This window comes from Palaemon carinicauda, chromosome 1, assembly GCF_036898095.1.
Source record: "Palaemon carinicauda isolate YSFRI2023 chromosome 1, ASM3689809v2, whole genome shotgun sequence".
In the NCBI taxonomy this organism is placed as follows: domain Eukaryota; kingdom Metazoa; phylum Arthropoda; class Malacostraca; order Decapoda; family Palaemonidae; genus Palaemon; species Palaemon carinicauda.
Window position 1 is genome coordinate 10,664,380 of NC_090725.1, and position 26,600 is coordinate 10,690,979.

Here is a 26,600-nt window from a genome sequence, read left to right on the forward strand (position 1 = left end):
TATACATACAGTATATATACATATACACATATATATATATATATATATATATATATATATATATATATATGTATATATATATATATAAAGTATATATATATATATATATATATGTGTGTGTGTGTGTGTATATGTATATATACAGTAAACCCCCGCCATACGACATTAATCCGTTCTGGAGTTGGTATCGTATGGTGAAAATGTCGTATGGCAGGCAATAGAATAGCTAATGCGCGAAATACCCCAGGTAAAACATTGAAAATTAGTACGTAACAAAATAGTATAGTAAGCACTGTACTACAGTATACTTATATATAATATACATGTACTGTACAGTATATAATTAAATAACATTACAGGTATAGATAAAAATTATATACTGTACTGTAAAGAAAAAATTAAATTTTATTTACCTTTGGAGTGATGTGACTTGAGCTGGTAGTGGGTGGAGGCAGAGGGGGAGGAGACGGTAGATATAAAAACGTATCAATGCTAATTATGTACACTTAATAATAAATTTATTCTTACTATTAAACACTTAAAATTAAAAATGCTTCTTATTATTTTTGTCTTTTGAAATTTTTTTATGATTTTTTTTTTTAGAACTTAATAAGTTACTCTTTTTTAGCTTTTATATTTGAATCACTTATATCATCTTTGCTTTCTGACGCTACTCTTTTGGAGAAATATCTATCCAAGGAAGCCTGTTTCTGATGATTCCTCATCATATTTCTAAAATGACCACGGCATTAACACTCCATAAGACGAGCTGTGTGAAGTTTTCTGGGTGTTTTTTTTTTAATAAAACTTGTAAGGTTTTCATACCAACCGATAGCTTCCCTTATTTCTGCTGTTGTTGTTTCTTCAGTCTCCCCCCCCCCCCCCGTCCTTGCCACCACTAGAGCTGTGCTCTTTTTGAATGATGGTCAACTGCGTTGCCTCCAACTCCTTCAAGTCTTCAGTCGTAAGCTCCTCCCTGTGCTCCTTGATAAGGTTATGGACGTCAGCCTCATCAAGAACAAGCCCCATGGACCTCCGGATTGAAATTATTTCCTCAACATCACCCTCAGGGGCAGGATCATCAACGGCCTCGTCTTCCGTTGAGAAATCGAAACCTTCGAAGTCTCGTTCTGCCACAACAGCTGGCTACAGTTTCTTCCATGAGGTGTTCAAGGTGCACTGTGAAACCTCATTCAAAGCTTTGTCGATCATCTTCAGGCATTGAACGATGTCAAAATGCCCCTTCCAAAATTCACGGAGGGTGAGTTGAGTGCTTTCGGTCACTTCGAAGCATCTTTTGAACAGATGCTTCGTGTAAAGCTTCTTAAAGTTGGCAATCACTTGCTGGTCCATAGGCTGGAGGAGAGGGGTGGTGTTTGGTGGCAGATAGAGATCCTTGATGAAGGAGAAGTCAGGATGAATGGTGTCCTTGAGGCCAGGAGGGTGAGCAGAGGCATTGTCCAGTACCAGGAGACATTTGAGAGGAAGATTGTTCTCTTCTAAAAAGTTCTTGACAGCAGGACTGAAGCAGTCATTTATCCACTCAATAAATATGGTCCTCGTGACCCAGGCCTTGGCATTAGACCTCCAAAATACCGAGAGCCTCTCCTTCGTGATATTTTGTGCCTTGAAGGCACGAGGATTCTCTGAGTGGTATACCAGTACGGGCTTAATTTTTAAGTCCCCACTGGCATTTGCACAAAATGCGAGCGTAAGTCTGTCCTTCATCGGTTTATGGCCAGGAAGTTTCTTTTCTTCAGCTGTGATATATGTACGGCGGGGCATTTTCTTCCAGAAAAGGCCAGTTTCATCACAGTTAAACACTTGCTGAGAAATGTAGCCTTCTCTGGAAATTAATTTCTCAAACTTCTTGAGGAATTCTTCTGCTGCTGTCTTGTCAGAACCGTCCGCCTCTCCATGCCTGACAACTGAGTGAATACCAGTCCTTTTCCTAAAATGATCAAACCACCCATGAGAAGCCTTGAACTCTTGGGGGCTTGCTGCGACGTTCCTTCGTCTCCGCCGTCTCTCTGGGCTTCCACGAGATCGGCGAAGATGGCGCTCGCCTTGGGCGAAATTACCGATTGCGTGAGTTTATCACCAGCGATTTCCTTCTCTTTAATCCATAGTAGAAGGAGTCTCTCCATCTCGTCGTTGATTGAGGTCCTTCTGCTGGCAAAGACAGTCATGCCTTTAGAAGACTTACTTGCTTTAATGGCTTCCTTGTTCTTGATAATTGTACCAATCGTGGACTGGTTACGGCCATACGTACTAGCGAGGGTAACGATGCGCATGTCTTCTTCTTATTTCTTTATTATCTCCAGCTTCGTTTCCATAATAATCACCTTCTTACTTCTCCCTTTAACATCACTAGCAATCTTGGGACCCATGGCTAACGAATTAAAGTTAGAATTGAGGACTAAAATGCACAAAAAATACAATATCGCAAGCACTCACACAAGATCAAGTCTTTACAAAACGTACACGAGATTCTGAACTGAGTGCACGTATAACAAAGAGAGAGAGGGGCAGCATCTCTCTCAGGCATTGTGGGAGGGATTTCGGCCAATATCGTATCGGCATCTTAGTGACGCCATGACGCCGACCAATAGCAGACCAGCTTCTTAGTGATGTATGCAGTGACGTATGAGCGTGGTGGTAGGCTAGTGACTCGCACAGTCGTACGCGTAAAAACCGCCAAGTTTGAATTTTGGAATTTGATGCCGCAAGGTGGGGAAAATGTCGTAACGAGGGGACAAAAAAACATAGTATTCCACACCGTAACGTGAAAAAAATGTAAGCTGGGGACGCCGTACCCCAGGGGCCTACTGTATATATATATATATATATATATATATATATATATATATATATATATATATGTATATATATATATATATATATATATATATATATATATATATACATATATATATATATATATATATATATATGTATATATATATATATATATATATATATATATATATATATATATATATATATATATATATATGTATATATATATATATATATATATATATATATATATATATATATATATATACACATATATATATATATATATATATATATATATATATATAAATATATATATATATATATAACGGATTTTGAGCGAAGCGAAAAATCTATTTTTGGGTGAGATAGCCATGGCGTCCTGATGGAAGGTTCCTGTTTGGTAGCTTCCTTGGGTATAAGACTACTAAGATATTCCCAGAGAATTTAACCACAGGTTATCACAGAATTCTAACTTCTGGAGCGAGTATCTCAAAGGTTTCCCTTTAAGACATCGTAATACAACAGGGGACACGCATGTCTGAATGTGCCACATAGCTATCTTCACCCCGAACAGAGTTAATGCTTCGGTGTGTAAGGACTGAGAATAGCTGGGAGCCGTTCCACAGCTAATCTCACTCGTGGCTACTACTGATACTCGAGACGTAAACAAACGGACGCCATTGCTCTGATGACGTCACGCCCGTCTTCATCCTGAAGCCAGTTGCTGCCCATCACCATGATACAATTGTGTAGGGTGGGAACAAAACTGGACGAAGTAGTAGGGAGGGTCCATCAGGACGCCATGGCTATCTCACCCAAAAATAGATTTTTCGCTTCGCTCAAAATCCGTTTTTTGGGCTCAAGCCATGGCGTCCTGATGGAAGAGTACCAGAGAATCAATGTATCGTGGTAGATTTTCCCCCAGTGTTAAGTGCCTAGGCATTGACAAAACAGCAAAGTAATCTTAGGTAAAGAACCATAGGAACGAAGTATCCTGCCCCCCTTTGGTAGGAAGTTCCCATGGGCTATGCCGACGTCAAAGTGGTATTGAAGGGCTATTCATCCTGACAGAAGAACTTGAAGAACTTAGAGATGAAGCAGAATGTTTGATATTTGTATAGGAACATTCTGAATTAGACCAGTGGTGGTTGGGCACTGTGTATAGAGTTCATCTCTTGGTTATCAGAAGTAAGTTTTCGTGTAGGAACCTTACTGAGACAGGGTGAATATAATTTAGGATTAGACATCTTAAATTCTTCATGACCATAAGAAAGGAGGAATAAATAAAACTATGACAGTATGTATTTCATAGTAGGTAGGAGCTGAAAGAGACGCATAAGTAATAAAATAGAAATTTTATTTCACAATGCAGAAATTAAATAATTTACAGCAAAAGTAAAGTTCATTTACAGTAATAATAATGTACATAGAAATAAAGGCTTGCTCTTGAATCTGAAAAGGAATTTCAGGATTAGTAGGTACTCGTTCTCGAGGAACGCAAGTCTTTAAACAACACATCATGCTCAAGGCATGCGGCACTTGTGTGACACTATGACATTTCACCTGGGATAAGAACAGTTATAAAAGCACTAAGTGTTTTTAGACATCACTATGAATCGCTCGAGGGTCAACATAGGCACCCGAAGAGTTAGAGTCCCAAGTAACTCACTGTTCTACGCAGAGTTAGGTGCAGGTTTCATAACACTACCTGCGGCTACCACAAAATGTTTGACTTCGTGCACTTGTTTCGCATAATGTTTAAAGAAAACTCGCGAGGACTTCCAGCCCGTGAAGTTCTTAAGGCTTTCAAAGTCCATGCTCTGAAAGAAGTTCAGAGAAGATGCCACTTTTCTAGGATCATGACCAGCGGGTGTACTGTTCGGATCCGCTCTGCGAATGAAGTAGGTGATTTTCGCTCTTAATTGTTTCAGTGACAAGTCGCTGCCCGATGTTTCTCCTTTGAAGAGTTGGCCTCCACCAAAGTTCGAAGTTCTGCGAAGATAGACCTTGAGACTCTCTACTGGACATAGAGAGACATCCTCCTTCAGGGGGCATATTCTCCAAGGGCCCCATCTTTTGGTGGGTAATTCGTTTTTAGCGAGAAACGTCGGATTAGGGGAGAGGGTCACTTCTCCTGAATCGGTAAACAGGATGTGTCCCTCTTCTCTTGATAATGCCACTATTTCGCTGACTCGAGCTCCCGAAGCGAGAGCAAATAAGAATATAACTTTCTGAGTCAGATCCTTGAGGGGGCATGAATCGTTGTCCAAGTTGGAGGCGAAATGGAGTACCTTGTCTAGTGACCAGGAGATCGGTTTCGGAGGGGGTGCTGGACGTAGGCGAGCACATGCTTTTGGTAATTTGTTAAAGATGTCGTTGGACAGATCAATTTGGAAAGCATATAGAATTGGTCTAGCCAAGGCCGATTTGCAGGTTGAAATCGTATTGGCTGCTAATCCTTGTCCATGAAGGTGAATGAAGAAGGACATACAGAAATCAATGGTGATTTCTTTAGGATTTTTTGCCTTGACAAAGGAGACCCATTTCCTCCAGGATGATTCATATTGCCGTCTCGTGGATTCGGTCTTGTATTCCTCTAGGAAGTCTAGACTTTTCTTCGAGATCCCAAACCTCTTCTTTGCGGCAAGGGAGAGAAAATCATGAGATGAAGGTCCTTGATTTTCGATGATGAAGCGAAGACAGTCGACTTCTGTACTTGTTGAGAGAGAACTGGGCCCGGGAGAGGGATCAGCTTGGGCTGCAGCTCCAGGACCAGGGGGTACCAGTTGCTCCGGGGCCACTTGGGAGCCACTAGGGCCGCTGTCCCTTTGAAGGTTCTCAGTTTGGAGAGGACTTTCAACAGAAGGTTGGTGGGAGGGAACAGGTATATCTTGGACCACCTGTTCCAGTCCAGTGACATGGCGTCCACCGCTTCTGCTTTGGGGTCCTCGTACGGGGCTACGTACAGAGGAAGTTGATTGTTGTCGCTCGTTGCAAAGAGATCTATCTGAAGTTCTGGGACTTGGTGAGAGATGAAGGAGAACGATCTTGCGTCTAGAGACCATTCCGACTCTATCGGGTTTGTCCGAGATAGAGCATCCGCTGTCACATTGCGGAATCCTTGTAGGTGAACTGCAGACAGGTGCCACTTCTTCTTCTCCGCCAGACGGAAGATTGGGAGAAGCACCTGATTTATCTGGGGCGATCTTGAGCCTTGGCGATTGAGACAACGAACTACCACCGAGTTGTCTAGGGTTAGACGGATGTGGATCGAGGGCGGCGGGGATAACTTCTTCAGAGTTAGAAGGACCGCCATGGCCTCCAAGATGTTTATGTGGAACGTCTTGAATAGTGGAGACCAGGTACCTTGAGCCTGTTTCAGGTGGGAGTGACCTCCCCAGCCTTCCAGTGAGGCATCCGTGTGGATGTTGAGTGATGGAGGAGGGTGTTGGAGAGGAATGGACCTTTTCAGGGCCTTTGCTTCCGACCACGGCTTTAGGAGGCGTCGAAGTCTGTTTGGAAGCCGTCTCTTGAGGTCTCTTCGAGCGATGGATGCCGAGCGTCTCCAGACTCCCGCGGCATCCTTTAGCTGTGCACGAAGCACTGGGTTTGTCACTGAGGCGAATTGTAGAGAGCCTAGAACTCGTTCCTGCTGTCGTCTTGAAATGCGTTTGGATTTCAGTAGTCGCTTGACAGACCCTGCTATTTCCTTCCTTTTCTTCTGGGGGATGGAAAGGCGGTGTGACTGAAGATTCCAGTGGATTCCCAACCACTGAAACTTCTGAGCTGGAGAGAGGCGAGATTTCTTCTCGTTGATCTTGAATCCCAGGTGTTCTAGGTACTGGGTAACTTCGTTGCAAGACTTTGCACACTTTTCGGGCGATGGAGCCCAGACTAGCCAATCGTCGAGGTAGGCCATCACCTGGACGTTTCTTAGGCGGAGCTGTTGTACTATGGCATCCGCCAGTTTTGTGAAGATCCGAGGGGCCACATTGAGGCCGAATGGCATGGCCCGGAAGGCGTAGCTTTTCCTTTGGAGTCGAAATCCTAGGTAGGAGGAAGCGTGATGGTTCATTGGAATGTGCCAATAGGCATCCGCCAGGTCTATAGAGACCGTGTAGGAACCTTGAGGCAGAAGGGTCCTTATTTGTTGAAGCGTCAGCATCTTGAATTTGTTGTTCTCTATGAACTTGTTGAGGGGGGATAAGTCCAGAATGACTCTGAGTTTGTCTGAGTCCTTCTTGGGAACGCAAAACAGTCTCCCTTGGAACCTGGTGGACTTTACCTTCCTTATCACCTTCTTGTTCAAGAGGTCTAGAACATATTCTTCCAGAAGGGGGGTCGATTGCTGGAAGAACTGCTGGAAGATTGGGGGTGGTTGCGTCCAACTCCAGCCTAGACCGTTCTTGATGATGCTGTGTGCCCAGGGATCGAAGGTCCAACGATCCTGGAATTGGCGGAGTCTTCCTCCCACCGGAAGCACTTCATTGCTTCTGGTGTCCCGAGGACTTGTTGCCTCGGCCGCTAGCTCCCTTTCCTCCTCTACCTCTGGAGGGACGGCGAGATGCGTCTCTGCTTGCACCCCTGAACGAGCCTCTACCTTTGGCATGAAAGGTAGTGGATGGTTGCTCAAAGGCAGGGGTGAAGACCGGTGACTGTGACAACACCGGTTGGGGGACCAATTGAAAGGTCTGTTGTGGTTGGGCAACCACTTGGGAGGTAGCGGGTCCCGGAAACTGACGTCGTTGCTGACGTTGCTGGGGTTTTGGCTTTTGAGGTTTTCTCTTAGGCTGAGGTCCATCGTCCTGAGAGGGTTTCCTTTTTCTGGACATGCCCCACTTGTGGAGAAGGTTCCTATTCTCCGTGGCGGCTCTGTCAGTTATTTCCTTGACAAGGTCAGAAGGAAACAGGTGCTTTCCCCAGATGTTGGAGGAAATCAGCCTCCGGGGTTCGTGTTTCACGGTGGCACCGGCAAACACGAATTCACGACAGGCTCTTCGAGCCTTTATGAAGTGGTACAAGTCCTTCATTACTGTCAGTAAGTGGGATTTGGAGAGTACCATGTAGTGATCTGGTACTCTTGTGTCACAGGCCATCACTTCCAGTTGGACTTGATGAGAAAGAGATGCCGCAAGCCTCTCCTTCGTGTCTTGTTCCCGGCGAAGGAGGTGATCGTTGAGCTTAGGGAGGTCTTCATTAAACTGACGTCCGGCGACGTCAGGATCGAGCCTTCCCACGACGAAAGTATGCTGAACATCTTTCCAGTGTCGAGCGTCAGGGGGAGTCACGATGGAGAAGGGTCTGCACTCCTCCAGTGCAGGGCAGGGTTTCCCTTCTTCCGCCGCTTTAAGGCATGCAGCTAAGGCCTTTTCCAAGAAAGGAAGAACCGCAGTGTCAGGTGCAACATACGTAGGATGCTTCTTGCTCAAAGCCGGAAGCTTAGAGCAGGTAAAGCCCCTACTCTTAAATGCGGAGGCTAGCATAGCCTGGGCCTTTGTGAGATCGAACACTATCTCTTCTTTAGGTTCGGTCTCTTCCTTCGAGGCAGGTTCGGAACGAAGCCGGACGTAACAGTCCGGGTAGGCCTCGAAGCTTGGGAAGAACTCCACATCTTCCAACGGGACCGTGCCGATCTTGTCACTAACAAAGATCCTGCCGGTCGCAATAACCATATGCTCTGCATACCTCCACGGGTTGGCATGAGAGCAAGCGGGGAGATCCTTGACCGAAATCTTCTTCGGTTCTCTGGATCCAATCATCGACCTGATGGACTCCTGGTTCTCCTTCAGCCTGTCGTCCATGACGGCTCTAATCAGCCGGATCAGTTCTTGGGTAGAAGAAGAAGGATCCGGAGTCGAGGAGGTAGACGGAATGGACATTTCCGTCGGTGTAGGAGTAGGAGGAGGGATGGACGAGGGAGCAGCTCCAAGCTCCGACTCGGTGTACTCCACCTTGTCTTCGTCCTCTTCGGCTCCTTGAGCCATAAGCGTCTTCTCCGTGTCTTCCGAGACGTCTGAGATCTGTTCATCATCCTCGGAATCTAAACGACACTCGTGCATGGACTGAGCCATGACCACATCAGGTTCCACCGTAATTTGGACAGTGGGGATCGCATCTTTTGGTACCACTGAGTCAGGGGAGGCCTTAGGGAACAACAGGGACCTCAGTTCTTCGGTGGCCAGGTACGGTCCAGTAGCATTTTTCTGAAAACCACGCACCCACTTGCGCAGCTTTTCACGAGAAATGTCTCTAACCTCCGCTGAGGGAGGGTTATGGAAGGCCTCAACTAGGTGGGCCTGGCAGACCGTACAATCCAGTGGATTCCAAAACTTCAAATCCCCTTTCTTGTCTGCACAAGGGGCGTGAGTCCTGCAAGCCGTATGCCCGTAAAACTGCGGGCGTTTCACAGCGCAGAAGGCGAAGTCACACTTCATCTGCTCCTCCTGTGGAAGAAAGAGAAAATGAGTATGGGGGGAGTCATAAGAATGGCTCTTAAACTAAGTTAATATTAATCATTAATTTTAACTTAAAGAAGGTGTGATGCATAGAGAATGAAAACAGTAGAGGAGAACATGCTCCATGCATCTCGCCCGGCTGGTTACCATAAGCTTGGTCCTTGGATAATCCAAATGACCGAGATCATTGGATATAGTTTCCTAGAATTCCCAGTATTTTGGAACTCCATGGAAAACCAAGGACAAGATTGGGATCGAATTCATTCGGTTCCCAGTTAAGAGCCAGAAGGCCTCATTAAAGGGTAACTGCTTCTGGCAACCAGCCGTGCTAAGATGCACATAGCATGCTGGAATTAGAAGAATGCAAAGAGACAGCATGATCACTAATAGAGCAGTACTAGGTACTGATCTTAATAGCAGAAGCAGCTTATCTGTTTGCGATATAGGGCTATCCAGTCTTATGATAGCTACAGTAAGGGGGTGCAAGTATTCTTGACGCCTCCGGGGCATCCGGCAAGCCGCCGGCATGCCGGAGCTCGCTCCAGCATAGATTCTGGCATTAGAACAGACAATTTTCAAAAGTCAGTTAGATACCAGGATGGCGGCCGCCGGCACAACGGCGGCACGCCGGCAGGAAGCGGCGGCTCCGGCAGTCGGAGGATGCCAGGTTGGTGACTGGGATAAGGATGGTAAAGGCAGTATCGGGTTGCCGGCAGTATATGCCGGCACTCCGGTGATCGACCGGCAAGCGGACGATTAGATAGGAGTAGGAGAGCTGCCGGTAGTAGCCGGCGGCAGCCGGCAGTCCCTCGGTACACGGGGGCTGGCGGCAAGGGTAGGGAAGTCACCAAGTAGGAGGCAGGTATTGCCGACAGTAGAGGCGGCAAGAGACCGGCACCCGGATAGATAGAGAGACAGGGGGAGGGGGGAAGGGATGCAGGAAGTACCGTCAGGGTTCCAGACATCCCTCCCCCTCCCTGAGGGGGTGTACCCATGATAGAGGCAGGCTCTAACATCCATGAGCAGGGGTCACTAGGGACCGGGAGCTAGGTAGCCCAAGGGAGGGCTAGGGAACACCCAAGAGGAGGGGGGGGGAGACTCCCATATGCAGAACTATACTAGCAACTAACCTTATAGGACACTATGAAGGTATATGTACCAGAGTGGACTGCACAAGGAAGCTCGGGTAGCCCTACTCTTCCACCCTAAGGAGGAGTTGTAGGACAGGGGACAGATGAGTATAAACTAACCTAAGCATAGGCTAGGCTATACAAGAGATAGGTGGGGAGGGAGAAGAGAGAAGTCTTCCCAGGAAGGGTTTCTGTACCAGAGCGGCCACTAAGGGAAGGGAGGACACTCCCTAACCTAAGATCAGGCTGATCGGCTAAAACGGTGCAAGAGTACAGTTTCAGCATGGAACAGAGAAACCTTCCTAACCCGACCTAGAACAGGGCTAAAAGTCCTGAACTAGGCAAGGAAGAAGACATATCGCTATCGCAGGAAAGTCATAGACTATCCTAGCCATAGAGGTAGGCTAGCCTAACCTCACTCTCAGACGCAGCCCTAAAGGGGGTTCATTCCTTTAGGGAGGACAGAGAGGCGATATATACTCTATTAGACAATTAATCCCTTTACTCAGAAAAGGGATCAAGGCTAAATAGAGGGAATGCCAAGGCAGGGGATGAAGGAAGCATATAGGGGTCCTAATATTAGGTTAGGCTAGAAAGAATCACTGACTAGCCTATCCCCTATATGGTCCCTGAAGGCGAAAACATTTGCATCACTGTCAAAAGTATTGTAAAATAATAATGCCACTATCTTCATAACTTAGTCTAGGATCACTAATAAATCATGCAAGAACACTTGTATGTAGGCTCCTGGCCTGGGGGCTATAGTAGCCGACTGGTATGAGGTCAATCGATGACCGATAAAAAGCGTCTAAACACGATATAAAAGTTCCTAGCTATGAAGACTAAATAAACTAATGTATTCGATTAGTATATAATGCCGGAAACGTTGTTGTGGCTAACTAAATAAGACATGCATAACAACAACGACGCCATAAAATGGCGGGTCCGGTAGAGGCACAGCTCTGCCACAAAACATCAATTATTTCGAAAAGTAATATTTACTTTACGGCCAGAGCTTAATTAAACAATACTGGAACCTTGTACTCAACTTTCCAGAAGAAGGCGAGGCTGAAGGTAACGACATAGCGAAGATGCAAAGCGATAAAGATAACACAGGGAAAATCCGTCTAAGTAGGGCAGCTACTAAACAAAGGATGAAGACGGGCGTGACGTCATCAGAGCAATGGCGTCCGTTTGTTTACGTCTCGAGTATCAGTAGTAGCCACGAGTGAGATTAGCTGTGGAACGGCTCCCAGCTATTCTCAGTCCTTACACACCGAAGCATTAACTCTGTTCGGGGTGAAGATAGCTATGTGGCACGTTCAGACATGCGTGTCCCCTGTTGTATTACGATGTCTTAAAGGGAAACCTTTGAGATACTCGCTCCAGAAGTTAGAATTCTGTGATAACCTGTGGTTAAATTCTCTGGGAATATCTTAGTAGTCTTATACCCAAGGAAGCTACCAAACAGGAACCTTCCATCAGGACGCCATGGCTTGAGCCCAAAAATATATATATATATATATATATATATATATATATATATATATGACAAAAATGGAAACCCCAATACAACGATTGCATCTCAGCAGCCAGCTGGGGGATACATTGCTAATAAAATAATACAATTATTTTTACCATAAAGCATGGTTATTGGGCCTTTTAAATGCTTTTTATTTTGACAATATCTGTAACCTGGGTGAGTAAACCTTGTATGTTTACAAATACAGTATGTAACCTCTTACAGGTTAAAATTCCATTTTTTATCTTGTTCAGTATTTCAATCTAGTATTTTCATTAAAGGATGAACAGCTCATGAATTTCTGGCGAGTAATGAGGTAATTAGTTTTAGTTTGACAAGGATTTTAATGGGGATTTTACATTCCTGGAGAGTTTTACATGGGAAAAAATGGCTTCATGGAAAATTATAAAAATAATCTTGTAAACCCTAGCATTTCCATGTATACAGTAATATATTATGAAGATTCCTTTAATATTGATACTGTGGTATCCTAATTACCCACAGCATAAGTGAATTATCAGTACCATATCATCAATCAGGGGGCATTCTTAAACAGTCTTTTAATATAAAAGTTAGAAATATGTTTAATTTCATTATGAAATGTTTCAGGTTGGTACTTCAGATAGTATATGGAAGCATATCCATATCTCTACATTCATATTCAGAGACTACAGGCCCTTCTTTAGCAGATGTCCCAATATGGTTGTGGCTAATTGCATTTGTTTGGCCAATTATGCTGATCCCTATAAATGAGCTCATAAAAAGACGCGAAATAAGGTAAGTAGAAGTTATAGTTATTTTATTAGGTTATGGTGTTGTGATATGAAATGTTCATAATTTAAACGGTTAAAAGTTATTTTCTATGATTCACTCGAGGGGATCATTGGCTGTTAAAGCCAAAATTATTAAATATCATTGGCTTTCCCTAATTTTTACATATGTTATTTGTACTATTACTCCATTGTGTCTCTATAAATATTAATTGAATCGGACCAAAATTATTTTCTTTATAAATAAAATAAAAACAAAATCATTCTTCTTCTTTTTTTTGCGTTTTATCGAAAAATGCTACATTGAATTAGATATTAACTATCATGAATAATGCTCATGGGAGTGTGGAAGTATTACTCAAGGGAATTCCTTTTGACTTAGTTCCTTTTTATTTTATCGATATTTATATTTATTTCTTTCTTTAGTTTTGAAAATTACACAAAATTTCAAATAAGCTTACGAATGTAATTCCTCTAACAAAATTGTTGCATTTTTATTTTTATTTTCAACTGTCTTTGGAGTTGAATATATCTGTAAATTATGGAGAAAAGTTGTTTTGAATGTCAAAAAATGTGAAAAAAAAATAACACTATCACCATTAAATAATATTTCCATCATCATTGTTAATTAGAAACTGCTCCCAATTACTATAAAAATAACTAAAATTACTACAGTGTATAATTTTTTCTGCTAATTACTGCAAGAATGGGCCAAGTCCCCCCACTACTTACTTGGTTCTGTTTTACAAGGGCTACCGTTTCCCGATACTTAGATAGGATACTTCTTTAGCTTTTTGTCATAAGGATACCACTACAATTCACTAACTGTCTAAATAGCAAGAAAAAATTGATCCCACCAAGAGTGCAAGGCACAACAATTCTTTTCACTAGTGGTTTCTGGTATCCACCGAGACAATGAGAGAAAGTGCTGAGCTGCCAAACATACACTTTCTAGTATGATATATCTCCCTATTCTATAAAAATAGCCTACTTATCATAGGTTACAGTGAGTTTAAGAACATGGTGTCACGTTACTATGATGACCCGTGTAGTGCCATATACCTTTAGCATACAAAAACGCAATAAATCGGTTAATTAGTGAAGAATTAGTACGATACTTTCTCACGTGACTCCTTAGTTGTGGTGTAGTTCACTGCCAAAGATTGACAATTTTTTTATATCACAAAGTATATGCATGAAAATTAACGGCGGAAGCTCCCCTTAAAAATACTCATATTTGATTACTTTGTTTATACCATATATACACTGGTATGTGTGTAAACTACTACAGTACAGTATTAAAAATACATTTTATGTGAAACTTGCTTTATTGAGTATTCAAAGTGGAGTATTTTATTGACAGAAAACGGATTTTGAGCGAAGCGAAAAATCTATTTTTGGTTGAGATAGCCATGACGTCCTGATGGAAGGTTCCTTCAGTAGCTTCCTTGGGTTATATTTAACTACAGGGATATTCCCAGAGAATTAAACTAAAGGTTATCACAGAATTATAACTTCAGGTGCGAGTACCCTAAAGGTTTCCCTCTAGGATATCATATATCAACAGGGGACGCATGTATTAACACGCCACATAGCTATCTGCACCCCATATAGAGTTAACACTTCGATATGGAAAGGTGGAGAATAACTGGGGGGCCGTTCCACAGTTACACTCATCCGTGGCTGCTTTTGGTACTCGAAACGTAAACAAACGGGCGCCATTGCTAAATGACGTCACGTCCGTCCTCATCCTGAGGCCAGCTTCTTGCTAATCTCCATGATACAGCAGGACAGGGCAGGGCCTGAAAGGCTGGACTAGAATAGACGGGAGGGTCCATCAGGACGTCATGGCTATCTCACCCAAAAATAGATTTTTCGCTTCGCTCAAAATCCATTTTTTGGGCTCAAGCCATGACGTCCTGATGGAAGTGTACCAGAGAATTAATGTATCGGGGACATTTTCCCCTTTTTATGCAAGTGCCAAGGGCTTCGAATAGAGGTATGTAACATGTCCTTGCTAGAGTTTCCGTGAAGATCCAGTTTCCTGCCCCCCTGGCAGAGAAGTCCTGGTGGACCATACCCATATCTCGAAGCGATCATTGAAGAGCTACTCACCCTGTGGAGAGTTCGTGCAGGACTCGGAGACAAGACATAAGGTTAATATTCGGGTAGGAATATTATCAAGCATAGGTAAGTGATAAACATTTACTACACTCCCTGGAGGAGAGATCAATCTGGTCTCGAAGGCAGGACGAAAGTATGTATTCAGGTAGGAATATTATCACAGCATGAGTGAGTATATAATACAAGTATATCTATATTATTCTTCTCTTTCAGAAGGAAGGGGTTAAATGAAACTATGACAATCATATATTTCATAATAAATAATAGGAGTGGAGAGAGACGCACATGTAATGAAATAGACATTTTATTTCATAGATTGCAGATTATTGTGATAAGAATTGCAGTAGTAAATGTAAAGTTAATTTACAATAATAAAGAATAATGAAATCACTATGTATCACAAAAGGGTCAACACAGGCACCCGTAGAGTTAAAGTCCCAAGTAACTCACTGTTCTATGCAGAGTTAAACGGCAGGTTTCATAACACTACCTGCGGCTACCACGAAATGTTTAACTTCATGCACTTGCTTTGCGTAGTGCTTGAAGAAAACGCGCGACAATTTCCAACCTGTAAAGCTCTTGAGGCTTTCGAAATCCATGCTCTGGAAGAAGTTCAGAGAAGACGCGACTTTTCTAGGATCATGACCTGCGGGTGTACTGTCAGGATCCGCTCTGCGAATGAAGTAGGTGATTTTCGCTCTTAGTTGTTTCAGTGACAAGTCACTACCCGATGTTTCTCCTTTGAAGAGTTGTCCTCCACCGAAGTCTGAAGTTCTTCGAAGATAGACCTTAAGACTCTCCACTGGGCATAGAGAGACATCTTCCTTCAGGGGGCAGATTCTCCAAGGGCCCCATCTCTTGGTGGGTAGTTCATTCTTTGCGAGAAACGTCGGATCAGGGAAGAGGGTAAGTTCTCCTGTGTCTGCGAACAGGATATGACCCTCTTCTCTTGATAATGCCACTATTTCACTGACTCGGGCTCCCGAGGCGTGAGCAAAAAGGAAGATAACTTTTTGAGTCAAGTCTTTTAGAGGCCACGAATCGTTGTCCAGGTTAGAGGCAAAATGGAGCACCTTGTCCAGGGACCAGGAGATAGGTTTTGGCGGAGGTGCTGGGCGTAGTCTAGCGCATTCCTTTGGTAATTTATTGAAGATATCGCTGGACAGATCAATCTTGAAGGCGTACAGTAGTGGTCTAGTCAAGACCGATTTGCAGGTGGAAATCGTGTTGGCTGCTAAGCCTTGTCCATGAAGGTGAATGAAGAAGGACATGGAAAAATCAATGGTGATTTCCGTTGGATTTTTTGCCTTGACGAACGAGACCCACTTTCTCCAGGAAGATTCATATTGCCGTTGTGTGGATTCAGTCTTGTATTCCTCGAGGAAGTCTAGACTTTTCTTCGAGATTCCAAACCTTTTCTTTGCGGCTAAGGAGAGAAAATCATGAGATGAAGGTCCCTGACTTTCAGTGATGAAGCGAAGAAAGTCGACTTCTGTACTTGTTGAGAGAAAACTGGGCACGGTAGGGGGATCAGCGTGGGCTGCAGCTCCAGGACCAGAGGGTACCAATTGCTCCGGGGCCACTTGGGAGCCACTAGGGCCGCTGTCCCTTTGAAGGTTCTCAGTTTGGAGAGGACTTTCAGCAGAAGGTTGGGGGGAGGGAACAGGTATATCCTGGACCATCTGTTCCAATCCAGTGACATGGCATCCACTGCTTCTGCCTTGGGGTCCTCGTACGGGGCCACATATCGAGGAAGTTGATTGTTGTCGCTCGTTGCGAAGAGATCGATCTGAAGTTCCGGGACTTGGTGAGAGATGAAGGAGAATGACCTTGTGTCTAGAGACCATTCCGACTCTATTGGGCTTGTCCGTGATAGAGTGTCTGCCGTCACGTTGCGGAATCCTTGTAGGTGAACTGCAGACAGGTGCCATTTCTTCTTTTCTGCCAGATGAAAGATCGGAAGAAGTACCTGATTTATCTGGGGCGATCTCGAGCCCTGATGATTGAGACATCTGACTACCACCGAGTTGTCCAGAGTCAGACGGATGTGGATCGAGGGAGGCGGGGAGAGTTTCTTCAGGGTGAGAAGAACCGCCATGGCCTCCAAGATGTTGATGTGAAACATCTTGAATAGGGAAGACCATGTTCCTTGAACCTGTCGTTGGTGGGAGTGACCTCCCCAACCCTCCAGTGAAGCGTCCATGTGGATGTTGATTGATGGAGGCAGGTGTTGAAGAGGGATGGATCTTTTCAGGGCCTTTGCTTCTGACCACGGCTTTAATAGTGAGCGAAGTCTGTTTGGAAGCCGTCTCCTGAGGTCTCTTCGAGCGATGGATGCAAAACGTCTCCAGACTCCCGCAGCATCCTTTAGCTGTGCGCGAAGCACTGGGTTTGTCACAGAGGCGAACTGTAGAGAGCCGAGAACTTGTTCCTGCTGTCGTCTTGAGATTCGTTTGGATTTCAGAAGTCTTCTGACAAACCCTGCTATTTCCTTCCTTTTCTTCTGTGGAATGGAAAGGCGGTGTGACTGAAGATCCCAATGGATTCCCAACCATTGGAACTTCTGAGCTGGAGAGAGGCGAGATTTCTCGGTGTTTATCTTGAATCCCAGATGCTCTAGGAACTGGGTGACTTTGTTGCAGGCTCTTACACAATCTTCGGGCGATGTCGCCCAGACTAGCTAGTCGTCTAGGTAGGCTATCACTTGGACGCCCTGAAGACGGAGTTGTTGGATGATGGCGTCTGCCAGCTTGGTGAAGATCCCTGGAGCCACGTTGAGCCTGAAGGGCATGGCCCTAAAGGCATAACTTTTCCTTTGGAGTCGAAATCCCAGGTAGGAGGAAGCGTGATGATTCATTGAAACGTGCCAGTAGGCATCCGCCAGGTCTATGGAAACCGTGTAGGCCCTTTGAGGCAGAAGGGTCCTTATTTGTTGCAGAGTCAGCATCTTGAACTTGTTGTTTGCAATGAACTTGTTGAGAGGGGATAAGTCTAGAATGACTCTGAGTTTGTCGGAGTCCTTCTTGGGAACGCAAAATAGTCTCCCTTGGAACCTGGTTGACTTTACCCTCCTTATCACCTTCTTGTTCAAGAGTTCTAGGACATATTCTTCCAGGAGGGGGGTTGACTGTTGGAAGAATTGCTGGAAGGCTGGGGGTGGTTGCGTCCAGCTCCAGCCTAGTCCCTTCTTGACGATGCTGTGTGCCCAGGAATCGAAGGTCCAACGATCCTGGAATTGGCGGAGTCTTCCTCCCACCGGAAGCACTTCATTGCTTCTGGTGTCCTGAGGGTTTGCCACCTCGGCCGCTAGCTCCCCTTCCTCCTCTGCCTCTGGAGGGGCGGCGAGACGAGTCTCTGCCGGAACCTCTGTTTGAGCCCCTACCTCTGGGACGAAAGGTAGTAGCGTGTTGCTCATACGCAAGGGTAAAGACCGGTGACTGCGACACCACTGGTTGGGGGACCAACTGAAAGGTCTGCTGTGGCTGTGTGGCCACTTGGGGAGTAGCGGTACCCGGAAACTGCCGTCTCTGTTGACGTTGCTGGGGTTTGGGCTTTTGAGGTTTCCTCTTAGGTTGAGGGCCATCGTCCTGAGAGTATTTCCTTTTTCTTGACATGCCCCACTTGTGGAGAAGGTTCCTATTCTCCGTGGCAGCCTTGTCTGCAATCTCTTTCACCAGGGAGGAGGGAAAGAGGTACTTACCCTAGATATTGGAGGAAATCAGTCTCCGGGGTTCGTGTTTCACCGTCGCGTTGGCTAACACGAATTCACGACAGGCTCTACAAGTCTTAGTGAAGCTATACAGGTCCTTCATCACCGTTGCCAAGTGTGTTTTGGCGAGGACCATATAAAAGTCCGGGACTCTAGTATCCCGGCCATAAGTTCTAGCTGTACCTGGAGGGACAGCGATGCGGCAAGCCTCTCCTTCGTATCCTGTTCCCTACGAAGGAGGTGATCATTTAACCTTGGGAGGTCCTCATTGAATTGATGACCGGCTACGTCAGGCTCTAACTTCCCCACCGTGAAGGTTGACTGGACGTCTTTCCAGTGCCTATCATCGGGAGGAATGGTAAGGGAGAAGGGTCTGCACTCCTCCAGTGCAGGGCAAGGTTTCCCTTCCTCCACTGCCTTTATGACCGCTGTGAAGGCCTTTTCGATGAAGGGAAAAGTCGCAGCATTCGGCGCAACGAAGGTTGGATGCTTCTTACTAAGCGCCGGCATCTTGGAGTTGGTGAAACCCCTACTCTTCACCGCCTGGGCTAGCATAGCCTGGGCCTTCGCGAGATCGAACACGATAACCTCCTTCGGTTCGGTCTCCTCCTTTGAGGCTGGTTCGGACCTGAGCGGAACGTAACAGTCCGGATAAGCCTCGAAGTTCGGGAAGAATTCCACTTCTTCCTACAAGATAGAGCCAACCCTTTCACTGATGTAGATCTTTCCAGTCGTGATTGGCATATGCTCGGCATATCTCCATGGGTTAGCTTCCGAGCAAGTGGGGAGGTCCTTAACCGAAATCCGTTTCGGTTGTTTAAGATTAACCAGAGTAGACCGGAATTGCTCTTGGGATTCTCGTAGTTTTCTTTCCATGAGGGCTTCAAGCATCTTGAAGACCTCCTGAGTGACCGGTGGAAGAGGGTCCGGGGTGGCGGAAGTTGAAGGAACAGGTTCCTCGGACGGTGCAGGAGTCGCTGCGGGAGTAGGAGCGGGAGCGACCTCGGTCGCCGAATCAGGGTATTCCACCTGATCTTCCTCATAGTCGAGTTCCTCGCCCACGAGGTTCTTCTCCGTCTCTTCTGACACTTCCGACATACGTTCCACGTTATCGGAATCCAAATGGCACTCATGCATGGACTGGGCCATGACAATATCAGGTTCCACCACGATCTGGACGGTGGGGATCTGATCACAGGGGACCACAGAGTCTTTGGATGCCTTTGGGAAAAGCAAGGCCCTCAAATCTTTGCTGGCGAGATACGGTCCGGTGGCGTTCTTCTGGAAGCCACGCACCCATTTGCGTAGCTTCTTTCGAGTGTTGTCCCTTGCCTCCGCAGAAGGAGGATCGTCGAACGCCTCGGCCAAACGACTCTTGCAGACTGTACAGTTCTGCGGGTCCCAGTGTTTCAGGTCGCCTTTCTTGGCGGCGCAGGGGGCGTGGGTCCGGCACGCCTTGTGCCCGTAGAAGTCTGGGCGCTTCACTCCACAGAAGTTGCTTTCACACTTCATATACTCCTCCTTTCCAGAAGAAGGCGAGGCTGAAGGTAGCGACATACGGCGATGTAAGCAGATGAAAAACGCACTCAAGGAAAATCCGACTAAAGCAAGGAGCTATAGGCAGAAGGATGGGGATGGACGTGACGTCATTTAGCAATGGCGCCCGTTTGTTTACGTTTCGAGTACCAAAAGCAGCCACGGATGAGTGTAACTGTGGAACGGCCCCCCGGTTATTCTCCACCTTTCCATATCGAAGTGTTAACTCTATATGGGGTGTAGATAGCTATGTGGCGTGTTAATACATGCGTCCCCTGTTGATATACGATATCCTAGAGGGAAACCTTTAGGGTACTCGCACCAGAAGTTAGAATTCTGTGATAACCTTTAGTTTAATTCTCTGGGAATATCCCTGTAGTTAAATATACCCAAGGAAGCTACTGAAAGAACCTTCCATCACGACGTCATGGCTTGAGCCCAAAAAATACATACATACATATACCAAAGGCACTTCCTCCAATTTTGGGGGGTAGCCGACAACAACAAGAAACAAAACAAAAAAGGGGACCTCTACTCTCTACGTTCCTCCAGCCTAACCAGGGACTCAGCCGAGTTCAGCTGGTACTGCTAAGGTGCCACAGCCCAACCTCCCACATTTCCACCACAGATGAAGCTTCATACTGCTGAGTCCCCTATTGCTGCTACCTCCGTGGTCATCTAAGGCACCGGAGGAAGCAGCAGGGCCTACCGGAACTGCGTCACAATCGCTCGCCATTCATTCCTATTTCTAGCACGCTCTCTTGCCTCTCTCACATCTATCCTCCTATCACCCAGAGCTTTCTTCACACCATCCATCCACCCAAACCTTGGCCTTCCTCTTGTACTTCTCCCATCAACTCTTGCATTCATCACCTTCTCTCAACATGGCCAAACCACTCAACACATTCATATCCACTCTAGCCGCTAACTCATTTCTTACACCCGTTCTCACCCTCACCACTTCGTTCCTAACCCTATCTACTCGAGATACACCAGCCATACTCCTCAGACACTTCATCTCAAACACATTCAATTTCTGTCTCTCCATCACTTTCATTCCCCACAACTCCGATCCATACATCACAATTGGTACAATCACTTTCTCATATAGAACTCTCTTTACATTCATGCCCAACCCTCTATTTTTTACTACTCCCTTAACTGCCCCCAACACTTTGCAACCTTCATTGACTCTCTGACGTACATCTGCTTCCACTCCACCATTTGGTGCAACAACAGACCCCAAGTACTTAAACTGATCCACCTCCTCAAGTAACTCTCCATTCAACATGACATTCAACCTTGCACCACCTTCCCTTCTCGTACATCTCATAACCTTACTCTTACCCACATTAACTCTCAACTTCCTTCTCTCACACACCCTTCCAAATTCTGTCACTAGTCGGTCAAGCTTCTCTTCTGTGTCTGCTACCAGTACAGTATCATCCGCAAACAACAACTGATTTACCTCCCATTCATGATCATTCTCGCCTACCAGTTTTAATCCTCGTCCAAGCACTCGAGCATTCACCTCTCTCACCACTCCATCAACATACAAGTTAAACAACCACGGCGACATCACACATCCCTGTCTCAGCCCCACTCTCACCGGAAACCAATCGCTCACTTCATTTCCTATTCTAACACATGCTTTACTACCTTTGTAGAAACTTTTCACTGCTTGCAACAACCTTCCACCAACTCCATATAACCTCATCACATTCCACATTGCTTCCCTATCAACTCTATCATATGCTTTCTCCAGATCCATAAACGCAACATACACCTCCTTACCTTTTGCTAAATATTTCTCGCATATCTGTCTAACTGTAAAAATCTGATTCATACAACCCCTACCTCTTCTAAAACCACCCTGTACTTCCAAGATTGCATTCTCTGTTTTATCCTTAATCTTATTAATCAGTACTCTACCATACACTTTTCCAACTACACTCAACAAACTAATACCTCTTGAATTACAACACTCATGCACATCTCCCTTACCCTTATATAGTGGTACAATACATGCACAGACCCAATCTACTGGTACCATTGACAACACAAAACACACATTAAACAATCTCACCAACCATTCAAGTACAGTCACACCCCCTTCCTTCAACATCTCAGCTTTCACACCATCCATACCAGATGCTTTTCCTACTCTCGTTTCATCTAGTGCTCTCCTCACTTCCTCTCTTGTAATCTCTCTCTCATTCTCATCTCCCATCACTGGCACCTCAACACCTGGAACAGCAATTATATCTGCCTCCCTATCATCCTCAACATTCAGCAAACTTTCAAAATATTCCGCCCACCTTTTCCTTGCCTCCTCTCCATTTAACAACCTTCCATTTCCATCTTTCACTGTCTCTTCAATTCTTGCGCCGGCCTTCCTTACTCTCTTCACTTCTTTCCAAAACTTCTTCTTATTCTCTTCATATGACTGACCCAGTCCCTGACCAAAAAATATGTTACAATAATTACCTTGTTGTTGTGTGTCGTTTCCACAGCCTTCGCTTTCCAACCTCTAACATAACAAATTAAAATAATTCTTTCTCTCTCTCTCTCTCTCTCTCTCTCTCTCTCTCTCTCTCTCTCTCTCTCTCTCTCTCTCTCTCTCTCTCTCTCTCTCTTTCTTTCAAATAATGTAACTTCTTAGTGCATTATTGGTTCAACAATTCCACATGCAGTGCCTTATGATAAACAAAAGTGGTGTGGTGATGACATATTATTTGGAAGTTGTATTTGAATCTATTGAACTTCTTGACATCATTATTAATTGGGGAGGAAGGGGGAAAATTACAATTGTTATTAGAATTTTTTTTATTTTGATATATCTGACATGGTATTCACTGTGCTAAATCCTGCACATTTGGGTAGGTGAGTAAGGGGAGTGAACTTGTGTAGATTTGTGTGGGAGGGATTTAGGCTTAGATAAACTACTGTATCATAAATTTAAATCCATTTAACAAGTCAACCTTAGAGATCTCACCTGTAAACTTAATATTCCATGGACCGTAATATCTTGTCTTACATCGTTAAAGCAAAGGTACTTCTTTACTGTAACAGGAATTAAGAGGAACTCTTTCTTTTCCATGTCTCGATATAGTACATCACAATTCAACTTTCTCAATACAGTACATCACAATTCAACAATAAGAAACAGTAAATAAACAATTTCAGTGATGGGCAGAAAAACTACTGCAACTCTCAACTTACTCTATAACTACAATAATACTAAACTATATAATAACCCAGGTAAAAAATAAAGAATAGATTAGATAGAACATACCTTGCTACTACATGACCCAATACCTAGTAATCTTATTATAAAAGCAGGCCTCCTTCAAGTAGTGTTTAGTAAACACTATTTTTGGAATACCGCTGAGCTGTTGCCAAAACATTTTCCAAAGCCAGAGTCGTACACAAATTAAGAGAATTAGCAACACTTCTAATATCATGAACTCAACTTTCAAGTTCTGTATATGGCTTGAATTGAATTTATCATGTGCATTCATCTTTTAAACCTTTTATAAAAAAAGGACATAGCTTTCTTTGAAATTTAGAGAACTGGGCATTCCAACTCTATTTGATAGATTAAGAACATTCTTCCTAATGCAATCTGCGCCATCCTAAAAACTCAATGACCTAACTGGACATAGAAACCTATATTCTGAATCCCTATTCACTTTCTAAGCTAATGAAGGGACATGAAAAAAAATAATTATTGGCCCTGAAACTTGGTGAGATATATATATATATATATATATATATATATATATATATATATATATATATATATATATATATATATATATATATATATATGTTCTCCCATTGATTATCTCCCTATCTTGATGCTAGTTAGTGCTATAAGATCCTGCTCTCATATTTTATATCAAATGTGTATTTCTAAGGTATAAAACAATGACCATTTATGTATTGTGTGTTTTACAGTATGTACGTACGCACAATGCTACTACCCATATCAAAATATTAGCACTATATTTTTCTTTCATTATGGTAAATAAATAACAGATTGTAACATATTTTTTCCTTTTAATGACATGATGATTTTTTCATTTAATTTTATACCTATAAATACAGTTTTAAATAAAAAAAAAAACAATGAAAAAGCTGTATTGTATGTATGAACGCACAATGCTACTACATATATCAAACACTTTAGCGATATATTTTTCTTTCATTTCCGTAAATGAATAACAGATCGTAACATATTTCTTTTTAATGTCATGATTATTTATATACAATTGATTTTATATCAATGAATACATTTTTAAATTAAAAAACACAAAGAAAAATACTGTACTGTATTGTGTTTATGGTCAGTATGTACGTACGCACAATGCTACAATACATATCAAAACATTAGTGATATGTTCTTTTTTTTTTCATTTCGGTAAATAAGTTAAAAAAAAAAATTTATTGAACAATTAAAGTTTATTCATTGTACAAAGTAAATTCACATATATATCAACCCTCTGGTGATCTGATGACGCAATGACGAGTGAAAATAATGATTGCCGTAACTGATTCGATGATGTGAATTGCCATGTCGTACGTAACATATTTTCAGGGGACTTGTTGATAGAAGAGGCTGCGATCTCAAGCGGTTGGCAGGCATCACCATCTAAGGCAATGACCTTAAAGAAATGTTGCTCACGAGACTGATTGTAATCTTAGGCCGATGGGAAAGGCGGCGACCTCAAGGGGTTGGCATACATCACCATCTGCGACAATGACCCTGAGGCAAATTTGTTCAAGAGTCTTTATTTGTAACCTGAGGGTACAATATCAAAGAGCAGGCACTGCAAATAGTCACCTAAATGCAATCCCATTGGAGGAAACCTTTGGGGGGGGGGAGAGGGAGGAAATCATCCTCCTTAGTGTGTGTCTGCTGTCATGCCTATGCCAAAGCTACAGGAACAAAGGGGAACAGAAGGAAAGTACTACAGTAAACTGTAACACTTATGGAAACCAATCCATATTGAAGAAAAAAGGAAGATTAAAAATTTTAGGCCAGTTGGTTCTTTATTATGATTGTTAAACCGAATAAAGCGAAGGAGAAACGACGTCTCATCTCCTCTCAGCAGAATGCAAAGGGGCTTGTGTTGGCCACTGCATGTGTGAGTGGGGTGGTGGGTCTAGCTCCCACTAACAAGCAAAGGGGAGTAACTCCTGGCTAAAAGCTTTTTGGCTAGTTTCAGTTTTTGCCAAAATGAATCTCCATAGTAGAGAACCATGACTTACGAACATCACCTGTGTGTGACACTGTGAACGTTGTAGAGCACACCCCTCGCTTGTAGCTCGTTTGTACGTTGCTTATATGCAAAATACAAATGGAAATCGTTCCTATTTATGTACAAATGATCCGAGGGAGAAGTCATTGTTAAAAGACATTATTGTAAGTGATGCGACGAGCTGAATGATAATATGGTGACTTGTGCCAGCCGAGGGTAAACAAAACGTGGCCCACAGCAAAAGTGAACGTACTTGAATCTAATGCAACCGGAAATTGTCAAGAACAGTGTTGCTGTGTATTAAAGTTAAGTTTGTTACTAGATCTACCTGATTGTTTGTCCCTACACGACGATATGAACAAACCCGCAAACCTGTGGAGAACGTGAATCCAACTAAAAGGACTCAAAAGGTGAGTAGTACCCAAATGGTTTAGAGGGATTAAAGTGATTCACTTTGCCAGTAGTTCCCAAGTAGGTAATTCACAGTGATAAGCAGCAAAATGGGTGCACAAAACATTGGTTGCCTAGTGCCTGGATGCACCTATCGAACTGAGGCATCCACAGAGCCCATCATTACCGTAGCACTCCTGAACGCACACACAACGACTCATGCCCAGGGCCCAGCAGCTCAATACCAAGGTTGAAAAACTCAAGCGCCCAATGATATCAGCGGTCGGCACGAGCAGGGAGTGGGGCTATTTCCTAACTCGCTAGGGCGAATACCCCAAGGGAACCGGGCTCAAAGGTGATGATGTTGTGGTACAGCTCCTTGAGTGTTGTGAGGAGAGCCTACACAAGGACATCACCAGCGCCGCGGGGAGGAGCCTGGTAGGCGAATCGGAGGAGGCGGTGCTCAGTGCGATAAAAGCCCTCACGGTGCACGGGGAGAATGCAATGATGGCGCGGGTGGCTCTCTCAAACATGCGACAGGGCTGTGAGGAACCGATACGGGCATTTCAAGCCCGCGTGAAGGCCCAAGCAAACACGTGCAAATACATCAGGAGCTGCATACGTGGACTAAGCGTAAACTTCGCGGACGACATGATCAAAGACTTGCTTGCACAAGGTATCGCTGACCAGGACATCCAGCTGGATCTACTTAGCAACCAGCGGCAGGAGATGTCGCTGGAGGAAACGATTAGGTTCATCGAAGCGAAAGAGTCTGGTAAGCAGTCTGCGTCCCGATTGCTGGACACCCAGTCATGGTGCGTAGGCTGTCACCAGCTCCTATCGCCGCATCAAGCTCCAAAACGCGGTAAACAGGGGTGATGCAAGTGACAGTGGCAGA

The 26,600-nt window shown here is 44.2% G+C and overlaps 1 protein-coding gene across 6 annotated transcripts in view; it reads left to right on the forward strand.

Annotated features, from left to right (window-relative positions):
• l(2)k05819 (transmembrane protein 94-like protein l(2)k05819) overlaps positions 1 to 26,600 on the forward strand; it is a 420,286-nt gene that overhangs the window by 388,063 nt on the left and 5,623 nt on the right. For all 6 annotated transcript variants that reach the window (XM_068379965.1, XM_068379935.1, XM_068379940.1 and 3 more), the window contains one exon: positions 12,519 to 12,686. In XM_068379965.1, coding sequence (XP_068236066.1) covers positions 12,519 to 12,686 — 168 coding nt within the window. The remainder of the gene's footprint in view (positions 1 to 12,518; positions 12,687 to 26,600) is intronic.